Genomic DNA, 14,187 nt, shown 5'->3' on the forward strand with positions numbered 1-14,187 from the left:
GTGTAACTCTAATTTGGCACCTAAGAAGGTTGCTGCCTGAATTTGCACTTCCTGCGGGTCTGAAAAACCAGGAGCTGAGAGTGTAAAGTAGGATCACAGGTTGTTGATACTCCTGAGTGCCCGAAAAAAGGAAATACAAATCAATCATCTCTGGAAGAATCCGCTTTCAATTTCAGCCTCAAATAGTCCCTGAGGGAAAGTTCCAAGAAATACACACTCACTGTCCAAAAGCATAGGTCACACAAGGAAATGGGTAGCAAAAACCACAGGCCACTGAATCGGATCCACAAGCAGACTGCAAAATAATTATGCTTAAAAACAGTCTAAAAGGGATCGGAAATGTGTGTAATGACCAAGGAACCATGAAAAATAACCAAGCCAGTTAGACAAACGAAACTTCTAGACCTGTAATCAAACTTTGGGACCATTGGGCAGCTGGGCTCAGACTGGACACCACGGCATGACATGGTGTGGGTCAAGGAAGAAGCACGTTGGGAGACATTTGCAAGGCGAGCCTAGAAGCCAGTGCTGCTGGCAGACACACAGTGTGTTTGCATTCCCGAGGATGACACCATCACCCCTACCCTAAGACTACATTCTTATAGTAGGAGCAGGAGAAAATGGCCTTGTCAGAGGGAGAAGTACAAGCAAACTACTTGGGTTCCGGTGCTTATGGGAGTTGTCTGGGAATGCCTACTGCCCTGCCCTGAAGATCCTGGGGTGCAGGAAGGGCTACTCTTTCTCTGACTGTGTCTAATCTGAGCCACAACTACTGAAGCCCACGTGCCACAACTACTGAAGCCCACGCGCCTAGAGCCCGTGCTCCGCAACAAGAGAAGCCACCGCAATGAGAAGCTCACACACTGCAACGAAGAGTAGCCCCCGCTGGCCACAACTAGAGAAAGCCCGCGCGCAGTAACGAAGACCCAACGCAGCCAAAAATAAAATAGATTAAAAAAAAAAAAACTCCGTAACAAAACTTGTCGACTAATACTAAAGCTGAACTTGAACCAAAATTTGTGACCTTGATAGCTTGCATTACAAAAGCAAAGGGCTGGAAGTAGGTGTTCTTTTCATACATAGTCCTTTCAGGCTGTAACAAAACATTGATTCCTTGAACAAAAGTTTTATGTCTCCGTTAAGCATTTTCATGTTATCTATTTAAAATGTAATTTTGGAATTCCCTGGCGGTCCAGTGGTTAGGACTCTGCGCTTCCGCTGCAGGGGGCACGAGTTTGATCCCTGGTTAGGGAACTAAGATCCCACATGCTGCGCGGCACAGCCAAAATTAAATAAAATATTCAGACATAAAGTGTGTGGCCTCCATTTGTTTAAAAAAAAAAAGTGACTTTTCCAAGTAGAAAATTACAAATGTATTAAATGTGCACCGATTACAGGGTTTTAAAATTACAGCTCTGGCTCAGATGGCTGTCTTAGGGCGGCTGGTTCCCCCTGCTCTAGGGGTGGTGGCAGTGGGGAGCTTTCCTGAGAAGGTTTTACAACGTGTGTGGGTTAACTCAGACTCCTGTTCCTTAGTCGCAAGTTGATGAATTGATTTTCCTTAACAATTTAGTTTTGCTCTTTTACTTTCCCTAGAAAAAGAAAACCCACACATGCACCTGAAATCTATGTGGGCGCACTGGAACCGGCTGGTACCAGCTCACGGGAGCTGAGGGTGTAGCCTCTTCCCAAGTCTCTGTTCGGTGGCGTCCTTCTGGTCGGCAGGTTGAAATCGGCCCTGGTGGGGGCATGGACACGGCAGACGTCAGCCAGCGCTCCGCACCTGGGGAGCCAAATGTTAAACGTTTAGCGAGCGGCACCCCAATGGATAAGGAGGCTCACTAACAACGATTAGCTATGACAGTCCTGGAGGTTAATACACTTCACAGCATAGCCTCAAGATACATAAAATGAAAACACACAGAATTATGGGGAGAAGTGGACACATTCCAGTCGCAGAGGGGGACACTCACACAGCACTCAGAGATGGCCGGCAGTATTCAGTAAGGAAGCTCCCTGCCGGGGTAGTGTTCCGTGTGGAGGACAGCGGGACAGCCAGACAGAGCCCAGGCTGTCACTCCCAGTGGGGATCCACCTCCCTGCCCGTCTGCAGGTCCCCTTTTGGGGACAGTCCCTCTCCAGGGGGCTGCATCCCCAGTCTCTGGGTCCAGCGTTCCCGGGGGTGTCATACTCACATGTGGCCACCAGGGGGCGATGTTTCCTGGGAAGGCCCATTCTCTGCTGTCTGGATCTTGGTGCTGGCCCCGCCCACACGGGCCCAGCGGCCGGAGTGACCAGTTCCCTCCCTATGTTTGTTTCCATCACAAATAACGTTGGAAAGAAATGACGGAGTGAAGTGGGAGCCTCAAGGCCCTGGCACGCAGCTGCCCGCACCCGCTGTGTGTGTGTGGAGGTAGGGCCCAGGTGGCTGCAGCCCCCAGCCGTCCTCACCTGCCCTCGGCGTGTGCGTCTAGGGGGAGGGGCACCCACCTGCCTCTCTGGAAGGACCACCACTTACCCCCAGATAATAAAACGTTGTCTTCATGAAGGCATGGGCAGGGAGTTGATGTCATTTTTTTTTTTAAGGTTCTTATTGGAAAAATAAAATCTTGGCAGTGCAAACGCAGCCCTCAACAGTTGTTCTAGAAACTTCCCTGGTCCATGAATTGGCCGGGTCTGGTGCCCATTAGCTGTGTTCTGTCTTGGTTTTCTCATCTCTACAATGGGCAGCAGTGTGCCTCCCTCCTCTGAGATGACACACGTGAAGCACTCAGCACACTGCTGCCCCCCCTCGCCCCCCCGCCATAGGTGTGCCCTGCTGGCAAGGCTCAGGGGCAAATGAGGCCGGTACCAGGTGTGGCTGGGTCGGATGTGGCCAGGTATTGTTGGCTGGTTACTTGATGTCCCTCCTCTGCAGGGCCACACGCAGAGCTCCAGGGAGGAAACTCCTCCCCTGGCCAGGCCCCCTGCTCCACCCTGGACGTCTGCCCAGTCAGAGGGCGGCCTGCAGACGCCTCCCTCTGGCCTGGGAGCCCGGCCAGCAGGTGGGTGTGGAGGGCCGGCCGGGGCCAGAAGGCGGTGTCTCAGGGCCGGTCATAACATGCAGAGAAACTTGCAAAAATTCCCTGAAACTGACAGTGCGGGGGTTACAGCCCCTGCTTCCCAGATGGGGAAAGAGGCTCGTGGAGGGGAGAACAGCCCAGATGGCATGGCAGCCTGGCAGCAGGACCCTGGCCCAGGGTCCCTAGCTGGAGCCTGCCCACCTCCTGACCTGTGGCCCTCTTCCAGACCCAAGCAGCACCCAATCGATGACAAATCCTACAACGCTGACCCACAGGCGAGCCCAGCCCTCCAGCCACCACCCCTCGTCCAGAGTCCAGGGGGACAGTGCCACCCGCTTGCTTGGGGCAGTTTTGCAACAGCTGCTTGTCTTTGAGCAGAGGGCAAAGAGAGGTCTGGGCTGCCTCGGCTGCTGTCCTGGGGCTGCAGTGACTACTGTGTGCCTGGCCTGGGCACCCCGTGTCTACGGGTGTGAGGAGGACACGGTCATACTCCTTCCTAGCCCTCTCTGACCTGTCCTTCACCCCATCCAGGGAGGGCAGCCCTGCCTCAGGCTGCAAGGCCAAGCCTGCCATCTGCTGAGTGACCGGGCTGCTGTCCTCCCTGCCCTGGACCCCAGCACTGCCCCGGGAAGCCTTGTGCTGGTGGAGCCAGCCTTCCTCCAGAGGGGCCAAGGCGGGGTGAGTGACAGTCTCTGTCCCCATGATGGGGACTGACAATGGCTACAGCACATAGGCCAGAGCCCCAGCCACCTCCTCCGAGATGGCCTCTGGGTTTCTGCTGGAAAGAAGGACAGCTTGTTCAGGACCACCCCCCAACACAGCCAGCCTCGTGGCCACCTCGCCCCTTGCTGCCTCCGTCTTCTTCCTGGACCCTGAGGCCCTCAAGGGCAGGGAATGGGTCATAGTTGCCTCTGGGTCTCCCTACAGTTCTTTGCATACAGTAGGTGCTCAGTAAATGTAGAGGGCAGACAAATTGGCAGCAAGACAGTTGGAGAGCTCAGTAAATGTAGAGGGCAGACAAATTGGCAGCAAGACAGTTGGACAGCTCAGTAGGAATAAGAACACACATATCTGTTTGTCTGTATTAATCAGAGCAGTATCGTGCCTATATCACTCCCTGTATTAGCAGCTGGCATTACTATTTTGTTCACTGACAGAAACTTAAATACTTTCTTTGACCTAGTGGGAGGAGGAGGTCCTATTTTATATCAGCACCTATTCTGATTCTTTGCACATTCAGAGGTGGACGTACTTACTCGTTCCAGATTTCCTCTGGACGTCTCCTCTGGGCATCTTCTTCTGCCTGAGCACAAACCAGACGCCCTAGACCTAGCTCGAGGCCCCACCCCGTCTGTCTGACTGCAGGCTTGGTCTGGCTCCCCCACTAGCTTGCTGTGTGACCCGAGGCAAGCTGGCTCCCCTCTCTGGGCCCTGGTGCCCCCAACAGTCAAATGGAGGCAGGCATCCCTGCCTTGGGAAGCTGGTCGCTGTGAAGTGGAAAAGCCAGAGGCTCACGGAGGTCTCGCCCAGAGACAGAGGGATCTGGGAGCTCTGGAGGGCAGAGAGGTCAGGAGCGCTGTCCAGTGCTGGTGGTGCGGGCAACCCAGAGTTCCTGACCCGCCTCCGAGGGCAGTGAGCGCCCCTTCCCTGGGGGTGAGCAGCTGAGGCTAGACAGGCAGCTCTGTGCTAAGGCCCTGGGTCACCCCACCAAGGAGCCCCAGCCCTGGCACGACGCTGCTGCTGACCCAGCACTTTCTGCCCACCTGGCCGTGCTAAGCTCCTTTCTGGCACGGAGAGCATGGCAGACACAGGCAGGCAGGGGTGCACGGGTTCACCTGCAGAACCCTGTGACCCCTGTTTTAGGGAGGAGGAGGAGAGGTCACCTGCCCCGGCGCTGCTGCCCTCAGAACTGCCCGCTTGGCTGTGCCCGGCCCGCCTCCTAGAAGCCTGGCGGTGGGCGGTGCATCCTGCCCCAGCCAAGGGTGGGGGTGGAATGGGGGCTGGCGGCGCTTCCAGGGGCGGGGCCAGCAGTGGGGGCAGGGTTCCTACTTGGCTGTTGCTGGGAAGGAAGGAGGTGACGGCACTGCTGCAGCCATTGGGCCTGGCACTGGCCGGCCACTCGGGGCCAAGGGGCAGTGGCCGGCCGGAGGTACAGCCCTCGGGAGGGCAGGGCCCAGGCCCTTCCCTGGGCCGGCGGGGTGGGGACAGGCCCAGAGCTGGCTGGGCACGACCACGGGACACTCTGTGGGAGGGCAGGGTGCCTGGGCACCCTCCCAGCCCTCCTTCTCCTGCTGAAGCCTGTGCCTGGACCTTCCCTCCATCCCCCCCGCCCCCGTCATCCTACCGCCTGTGGGGAGGGCTTCTCTGGGCTGCCCCGCTTAACAGCACTAGGCCAACCCGGTCTGTCTGACCCCGAACCCTGGCAATGAATGGCCAGGCTGCGGACTTGGGTGGGAGAGAGTTGGAGGGGGCAGACGAGCAGATCAATGTGGAAGCAGCTGCCCTGGCGGGAGGGCACTGGGCTGCCCCTGCTGGGGCCGTGCCCCCCCCTACCCCCAGCCTGGGTGGGAGAACGGGACTGGCCACGGGTCGGGAAGCGGCACGTGGCAGCCCCGCGTTGGCGCAGGGGGAGGGAAGGAGTCTGGGTCGGAGGCCGGGGTGGTGGGGGGGGCAGGGGGCGGGCAGATGCCCGGCCTTGGAAAGGCTCCCCGGGCAACCACGTGACGCTGAGTTTCCAACAGTAGGTCCTCACTGTTGGGGGCTCCTGGAAGGTTAAGGAAATCCAAGGACGAAAGGTAAGTGCAGACACGAGCCGGGCTGCACCTCCCCGTGCCCAGGGCGCCCGAAGCGGGGCAGAGCTGACGGAGGGACTGGGGTGCCCGGCCCCAGCCTCCAACCCCCCACCCCGAAGCCCCTCAAATCACCCCCGCCTGCTCCCTCCTCTGCCCCTACCCCCTGGGGGGGTCTCTGTGGTGAGGGTGGGGCAGCCCTGACCGACCTGAGAGCCCGGGTGCCTGCGGGGGAGCGGAGGGGGTGTGGTGGGCAGTGCCCACCGGTGAGGGCGGGAAAGGGTGTGGCAGTGGGCCCACCCTAGCCTCTCCTCCCCCAGACCAGGCCCCGAGATGTCTGCGGACTGGGAGTATGGGAGGGGGCGGGACAGCCAGCAGGCTTGGCCACACGGCGGCCCTGTGACCTTGGTCACCTTGGCGGGCCTCCTTGGGCCTCAGTCTCCCCCCCTCCGTGAAATGGGGACAACTGTCGTCTTGACTTCCGAGCAGAGAGAACGCGTGTTCCCGGCTTGCCATGTGGCACACGCTTGGAAATGGAAGTGGTCTTAATTAACTGGCTAATTGATATCAATCACGGCTATTAACGTAGGTGCGGGACCCACCTCAGTACCTCGACCACAGCCAAACCCCTCTTACTTTTCCTGCTGATCCCACAAGTGGGCCCAGGAGCCTCTCTGAGGCGTCCTTTCCTCTCTGTGTTCCTCCCCTCCAGGGAGACACCTGTTCTGCATCCTGTCTCCTTAGAAGGTGGGTCCCCGTCACAGTTTTCTTCTTATAATTATGAGGCTCTTCTGACTGGGGAGGGATGCAAGGTGAGCCCTGCAGGCTACTGGGAGGTCACCGAGGAGGAGGGAGGCCGGTTACCCATCCTCCGAGTCCCTACCTGGATTCGAGACGGCCCGAGGGAGCAGGGCGCCTGGACCCCGCTGCCTTGCTCACCATCTGCCTTGGGTCCCAAAGGGCTGTGGAGCCAACGTGGCAGAAATAACTTCTGTCTGGGGTTGAGACGGGAGTTCCCCCGGAGGGCGTGTTGGGTACAGCCTGGAGGGTTGGGTGTCCCTGCCCCAGGGCTCCCCACCACCCGCCCTGTGGCCCTGCAGCCCTGCCCCGCCACGCACACTGCCCCCCTTTTGCCCCCACCGTGGTCTCCCCTGGGCCCAGCCAGAGCCTGAAGCGTACGAGGCCCTCAGTACACGTGGACAAATGCATGGGTGCACACGTGACGTGGGTGGGTGGCAGGAGGACGGCTGGAGGGTGACAGCGCGGGGGCCCTGGGTCCCACTTGCACAGAGCTCTCTGTGCCCCAGGCAGCCCCGACTCTCTCCCCAGCGCCCTGCGGTGCTCAAGCCGAGTCCCCATGGCCTTGCTGAGCCGAGCCCTGCGTGTGGCCGCCACCCGTCCTCGCCGGAGCCCTGCCCAGGGCCTGGGGCTGCGACTCCTGACCAGTGGGGCCGGGCCCCCCCCTGAGAAGAGTGTGCCCTACCAGCAGACCCTGAAAGAGGCACGGGACCCCTGGGCAGGCGCCCAGGGCCCAAGCCGGCCCCTGCCCAGCACAGCCAACGTGGTGGTCATCGGCGGGGGCAGCTTGGGCTGCCAGACCCTCTACCACCTGGCCAAGCTGGGCATGAGCGGGGCAGTGCTACTGGAGCGGGAGCGGCTGACCTCCGGGACCACCTGGCACACGGCGGGTAGGGGCCTGGGTGCAAGCGGGTGTGGGAGGGACTGGACTCAGCCAGGGGCCAGCTCTGGGTTGGCACCCGGAGGCCTGTTAGAGGCAGCTGAGCTGGAGGGGGAGGACACGGGGAAAAGATGCGGGGTCCTTCTGAGGGTGACCCTGCGTGCCCCCTGAGTCTCTGGAGAGCTGTGGAGGGGAGGAGGGAGCAGACACTGACTGTGGGATCCTGGAGGGCAGAGCCGAGACCAGAGCTGGGAGCCCAGGCAGCTGTCTACTCAAAGAGCAGAAGCCCTTTCCCCGGATGGAGCCATCCGGGATGAGGGCCGCCCACGGGGTGCAGAGGATGGATGGGGAAGGGACCATCAGGGGTGACGCAGAGCGGTGTCCTCCATGGGCACCATGATTCTCAGCCAACTAACCAGTGGACATAGAGTAAAAGCACCTACTGTGTGCATGTCCCCGGGGCAGCCAACCTTCTGCCTTAACCCTGCGTTTAGTTAGCCAGGTTCTGTGGGGGAAACACTCCCACTTTGGCCAGTGTGAGCGTGATGTCGCTGGACGTGGAGCTGGGAAGAGGTTCAGGCATCGCGTGTCTCGAGAGCTGACACAGCCGGCCCCGCACGCCACTGCCCCTGCCTCCCCACTGTCCTGTCTCGGCTGGGCCCACACAGCCTCTCCCCCACTGCTACCTCTCCCCTGGCCTCCCGCTCCCCAAACTCTGCTCGGAAGGGAGCAGCTTTGTCGGTGAAGAGGCTGCCTTTGGACTTCAGTCAGTCCTGGGTTGGGGTCCCGGCCCCATCATCACCCGTCCTGTGATCCTGGGCACAGAACCGTTTGGCGCCACCTTAATTTCACTATAAAATAGCCATGCCTGCCTCCCAGGACTGCTCTGTCACCCAGTGATAGGCTCAGTACACAGCAGGTGCTCCATAAATGGGAGCCTTGGGTATTGTCACGCTCTGAGCTGCCCAAGGGCGATGTCCTGAAACTCAGCTCTGACCCCGTCACTTCCGGCTCATCTGCCTCTCGGGGCTCCCCGCCCACTGCCTGATCTTCAGGAGCCCGGGCCTGCTGGGAGGAGCCGGGGCGCAGCGCCGCCGCAGTGCTGGGGCTGACGGCGCCCCGCCCCTCCCCCGCCAGGCCTGCTATGGCAGCTGCGGCCCAGCGACGTGGAGGTGGAGCTTCTGGCCCACACGAGGCGCGTGGTGAGCCGCGACCTGGGGGAGGAGACGGGGCTGCACACGGGCTGGATCCAGAACGGGGGCCTGTTCATCGCGTCCAACCGGCAGCGTCTGGATGAGTATAAGAGGCTCATGTCGGTGGGTGCACCCCTGCCGGGGCGGGGACTCATGTCCTGGGCGCACTCCCGCCCCGGCGAGTGGCTCGTGTTGGTGTGTGACCCCCTGCCGGTGGTGGGTGGGGCAGCGTAGCACAGGGAAGGAGCCCCGACAGATCTGGGTTCAAGCCCTGGTGCTGCCCTTGCTGGTCGGGCCACCTGGGCCAAGCGGCGTTGCCTCTGAGCCTCGGCATTCTCACCTTTAAAATGGGACCGTGTTGCGCAGCACCGTTTGCCGAGCCTCAGGGCAGGAGAGGCCCGATCAACGGGAGTTATCAGCATGCACGGTGCTCACAGGAGTCAGGATGAATGATGAGAAACTGCACTACCCAGGAGGAAGGACCACCCTTCTCCCGGCACCGCTGACGGGGCTGAGGGAACGCCACTGTGGGCGAGACGGCAGAGAAAGCCTTCCGCTGTGGAAGGCCCTCTACTGGGGTGGAGAGTTGATTCCTCACCCAGAGGAGCCAGGCCCGGGCCCCAAATTCCAGGGCGTGGCTGAGACTGGCTCCTCCAGCAGTTCATTCCTTACTGAGCACCAACTGAAGAGTGGCTCAGGGCCTAGCGAGCAGAGCGGGCTGTGTGGGTAGCAGAGGTACATTGTCACAGGGATGCCGAGTTCCTCTGGGTGCCCAGGCGGAAGCAGCGGCACCTGGCTTCATTAGAACAGGCTGGGTCTCTGGGGTTAGGAGGTGGCCTCATTCTGCCTACTCCCCCCCCACCTCTTCCCCCCGCCTTGCTCACTCATCAGCTGGGATGGAGGCTCCAAATGTGCCCAGGCAACCTTTCAGCTCAAGCTCTGAGTGAGGTCTCTGCCGCTTTTCATTCACACTGCTCAGAGAGAGAATCTGATTGGCTCAGCTCATCTCTAGTGGGCGGAGCCTGTCCTGATGGATGGATGCCTGGGGGCATTTGATTGGCTGCCCTTGGGCCAATCAAATGCGTCAGGGGTGTGGTCTGTCACAGTCCGGGGCCTGGGACAGAGGACCGCAGGGGTCTCTCGTCTGGGGAGCTGGTCTGACCATCAAACCTGGTTGAAGCTCAAAATATTAGACCTATGGGGATTATTTTTATTTATGTTATATAGTAAATCCTTATGTGCCAGGGACTGGTCTAAGCTCTATAAAGGTGTCAACCATAAACCATTATCACCCCCATTCCCCCAGGTGGCATTAGCAACTTGCCCCAGGTCACATGGCTCATGTTAGAGCTGGATGGGGGAGGCGGGAGGGCCCCAGAGCCTGCTTCCGAGCACTACCCGGGCTCCTTACTCTTCCTCGGAGCTGGCCTGAGGGACGGGGGCCGCTGGGGCACGGTGGCCGGCTTAGGGTTCCTGGGGGACACGGGGTCCGAACTGACCCTTGGAGGCCCAGACAGGGAGGAGAGTGGCCAAGGGGGTCTGCTCCCCGAGGGCTCAGTTACTTTCCTCTGGGTCCCCCAGTTGGGCAAGGCCTATGGCGTGGAGTCCCACGTGCTGAGCCCGGCAGAGACCAAGGCACTGTATCCGCTGATGAATGTGGATGACCTCTACGGGACCCTGTACGTGCCACATGACGGTACCATGGACCCCGCCGGCACCTGTACCACCCTCACCAGGGCCGCCACTGCCCGGGGAGCGCAGGTACAATGGCCTTCCGGCCCTGGGTCCCCTGCTCCCAGCCCACCCTTCCTGCCTAAGAACCCCGAGACCAGAAGGCAAGAGAACACGTGCCGTTCTCTCTGCTCCACATAGGACCTGAGCCTCTAATCCGATCCTGCAGAGGCCAGCCGGCCTCAAGTTTGTCCCCCATGTCAGCTCTCCTCCCTTCCCCGCGGTCTGGCCCTGCTGGAAGAGTGAACCTGCCCCAAATCTCTTCTTGTAATTTTTATCTTCTTTTGTCTCAAATACACACATAGTTGTAGGAAAGATTAGAAAAGACAAATAAGCAAGAAAGAAGAAATGAGGATCACTCAGAGGTAACCAGTGTTGACATTGTCGTTTTACTGCAAGTAATTTTCTATGAAGATGTATATGTAAATAAAATGGAGCCAAACTGCACTGTATGTGACCTTTTTACCGCAAGCATCTGTCAGTCAAATGAGCCCTCCTTTTCTTGTTTTTTTTCAAAAAAAGCCTCTGTCTGGGGGGACAAGTTCTCCAAGTCAAGGAACACGTGGAGTTAGTTTCCACCCTGTGGTCACCCCATTTCCCCAGTGGGGTCACATGAAGCCTGCCTGAGTAGAAGCAGGTGTCCCGGGTCCTGTCTGGGCTGGCGGTAGTGAGAGGGTAGGTGGTCAGTGCTCAGAGCGCCCACGTGGCTTTGGAAGCAGCTCCTGTCCCTCCCAGGTCATTGAGAACTGCCCGGTGACCGGCATCCGTGTGCGGACGGATGATTTTGGGGTGCGGCGGGTCGAGGCTGTGGAGACAGAGCACGGCTCCATCCAGACGCCCTGCGTGGTCAATTGTGCAGGTGGGAACACGTTTCTTCTGGGCTCCCAAGTGGCCACCCTGGCTGCTGCCTAAACCTGGCCTTTCTTAGGGGTGGGGGCCCAGGCGTGACCTGGGGAGTCACTGCCATGGCAGACAGGCCTGCAGAGGCGCCCAGCTGGCTGGCCCCCACCAGGTGCCAGCAGAGCTGAGCTGTCTGCTCTGCCTGCAGGAGTGTGGGCAGGCGCTGTGGGCCGGATGGCTGGCGTCAAGGTCCCGCTGGTGGCCATGCACCATGCCTACGTCGTCACCGAGCGCATTGAAGGGATCCAGGTGAGTAGATGGCCCCGGGCACCATGTGGGTGGTGCACGGACCTGGCTGTGAAGCCCAAAACTTGTAGGTTCCTTCATCGCCCTGGGCGTCAGTGGCCTCATCTGTGAAATGGGACTCCTCATGACTGGAGGTTTTGGGTGGCCTGAGAATGAAATGAAGTAGCACAGGCATAACCCGAGGGTCCCGACCCCCTTTGCCTTCGGAGCATGGCTTCTCATTGATGCCCAAGCCCGTCCTGCGTGGTGCGGCCAGTCTGGCTTTTGCCATGTTCTGTGCCCCAGGTGTTTCTGGGAACCTCTGTATGCTCGCATGCTCCCAAATGTGCCCTGGGTGCCAGTCTCAGAGGACATTGATCCCTGGCCCTCAGAACCTCCCAGGGAGCCCTGGAGACACCTCTGCCAGAGGAGGTGGGGCGGGGGGAGGGGAGCTGTGCGCCCCCTGCCCTCTCTCCTCTCCTCCCTTTCTATCTCCCCTCTCCTGTGCTGGTGGCTGGTAGCTTCCTGTCACCTTGCCACTGACCACTCCTCTTTCCCTCCAGCCTTCTCTCCCTCCCTCCCTCCATCCATTATCCCTCCACTCATTTCCTTCCCTCTGTTCCTCTTGCCATCCCTCCATCCGTTCATCCGTCCTTCAATCCCTCCCTCCCTCTAGCCCTTCATCCATCCATTGATTCATCTATTTATCCATCCATTCGTCTGTCCATCCTGTCTCTCATGTATCCATCCAGCCATCACCCCCTCTACCCATTCATCTCTCCCTTCACCCATTCCTCCATCATCCATCCGTTTATTAATCCATCTAACCCTCCCTCCCCACCCCTCTCTGCATCAAACATTGGCTGGATAAGCTCTGTGCTCCAAGCCCTCATCTAGAAACTGGTACTATAACAGAGGTAAGAACCTAGTTCTTGCCCAGATGAGCTGGGGGAAGGGTACACACAAGTCAAGATATTATTTATTTTAAAATAGGCTGACAGGGGCTCCCAGGGGGCAAGCACAGGGGCTACAGGGACTCCCAGCCTATGGACCAGGGAGGTGCCCTGGCGGAGGCCATGTCTGAAGAGTCTTCTGAGGCATCTGAAGGGTGGCAGAGAAAGAACGAGTGGGAGAAGGGGAGGACCCAGAGCATGGCAGCTGGGGAACTGCAGGCAGTTCAGAGAAGCAGGCCTGAGGGTGTGGGTGTGCAGAGAGTGTGAGAGACCAGACTGACCTTGTTTAGGGTCAGGCTCCAGCAAAGAGGGTCCTGGGAGCCTCGTCCCTGCCCTGGACAAGCCTGGCTTCCCTCTGGTCCCCAGGCTGGCCGCTGGGTGGACCAAGTGGTGGAGGGGTGGGGGGAGCTGGCACGGGGCTGGGGTCTCCACCGCTCTTGCCACCCCCCCCCCCAACACACACACAAGGTTCCCCCGTTCGTGGAAGAGTTTAATACAATCCAGCGCGCTCCTCCCGAGGGCTGCTGTGTGCACTCGGGGTGGGGCTCTGGGGAAAGAGGAATCACTGCAGCTGTTGGTGGGAAGAGTCCCTGGCCCTGGTTCTGTGGGAAGTATCCCCCGTGGCCGCCAGGGGTCGCCCTCAGGCCGCAGTGGGCTCTCGGGGGCTGGGCTAAAGCTGGGGACAGGCTGGGGGCAGAGCAGGGCTGTGTCCTACAGAGGGAGGAGGAGGGTCACGGGGCATCCACAGAGCCCAAGACTGGGGCCTCAGTCTCTCCATGCCCTGATGCACATGGTGCCTAGCTTTGAGGCAGCTTTCAGGGAGAAGCAGGGCAGAGTGGGCCCAGGGACCCGCACCCTGAATTTTAAGGTCAGAGCCAAGCTGGGGTTATTCATGTTACTCACGAACACTGCTCCCACCCAGCAGCCTGTGTGTTCTGGGAACCCCAGGCTGCGCTCCAGGAAAGGGCCACCAGCCCCAGAAACTCTGAGACTTTTGTAGGAGAAACGAGGAGATTTGGGGCTGGGGGCCAAGTTCCCCATGCTCCCCTCCACGTGGGGAGTCTGGGAGGCCAGCCCCTCCTGAGGCCACACCTGGGCAGCCTGAATCTGGGAGAAGAGCAGGCCTCTGGCCCTGACCTCCCATGTGGTCTGATGTCATGGTGGGTCAGAAAACAAGCTCCTGCTGCTTCAGAGGAAGAGAGCAGGGAAGGCTGGAGCCATTGGGCGGGCTTCCTGGAGGAAGCAGCTGACAGGATTTGGATGGGGGGTGGGGCCAGGAGAAGCCGATGGAAGGAACGGGCTGAGATTAGGAGGCAGAGGCACCAGTGGAATTGGCGTTACACCTATAGGGTGGGCTTCCGGAGGGAGGAAGCAGTGAGGGTACCCTGCGGATGCCTTGGGGCTGAGCTGAGCCTGTGCTGGCCACTCTGAGGCAGCTGGGGCCTTGCAAGGCAGGGAGATGGGGACCCTGATCCTGCTGGACGAAAGCCAGGGGCTTCCCTGGCCACCAGGTGTCCCCGCTGTCCTGCTCTATGGAGCTCTGACATTCTGTTGGTTCTGTTTTTAGAGTAGTAGTGACAACAGTGGTAATGATATCACTATTATTATTCCTGAAGTGCTCGGTTACTGAGAACTTCCCATGTGCCTTCTGGCAAT

The 14,187-nt window shown here is 59.5% G+C and overlaps 1 protein-coding gene across 7 annotated transcripts in view; it reads left to right on the forward strand.

Annotated features, from left to right (window-relative positions):
• The first annotated feature begins 3,453 nt into the window (after window positions 1-3,453).
• The window catches only part of SARDH (sarcosine dehydrogenase), a 65,138-nt gene continuing 54,404 nt past the window's right edge, over window positions 3,454-14,187 (forward strand). The window contains exons 1-8 of one of the 7 annotated variants that reach the window (XM_057547688.1): window positions 3,454-3,740; window positions 5,804-5,857; window positions 6,564-6,598; window positions 7,181-7,539; window positions 8,667-8,845; window positions 10,304-10,483; window positions 11,189-11,312; window positions 11,502-11,602. In XM_057547688.1, the coding sequence (XP_057403671.1) occupies window positions 7,209-7,539; window positions 8,667-8,845; window positions 10,304-10,483; window positions 11,189-11,312; window positions 11,502-11,602 (915 nt within the window). In that variant the 5' untranslated portion in view covers window positions 3,454-3,740; window positions 5,804-5,857; window positions 6,564-6,598; window positions 7,181-7,208. Of the gene's footprint in view, window positions 3,741-5,111; window positions 5,212-5,273; window positions 5,463-5,803; window positions 5,858-6,563; window positions 6,599-7,141; window positions 7,540-8,666; window positions 8,846-10,303; window positions 10,484-11,188; window positions 11,313-11,501; window positions 11,603-14,187 lie in introns of those variants that run through there. The other 6 variants (XM_057547689.1, XM_057547686.1, XM_057547687.1 and 3 more) reach the window with 6 other exon arrangements.

The sequence above is a fragment of the Balaenoptera acutorostrata genome, chromosome 6 (assembly GCF_949987535.1).
Source record: "Balaenoptera acutorostrata chromosome 6, mBalAcu1.1, whole genome shotgun sequence".
In the NCBI taxonomy this organism is placed as follows: Eukaryota; Metazoa; Chordata; class Mammalia; order Artiodactyla; family Balaenopteridae; genus Balaenoptera; species Balaenoptera acutorostrata.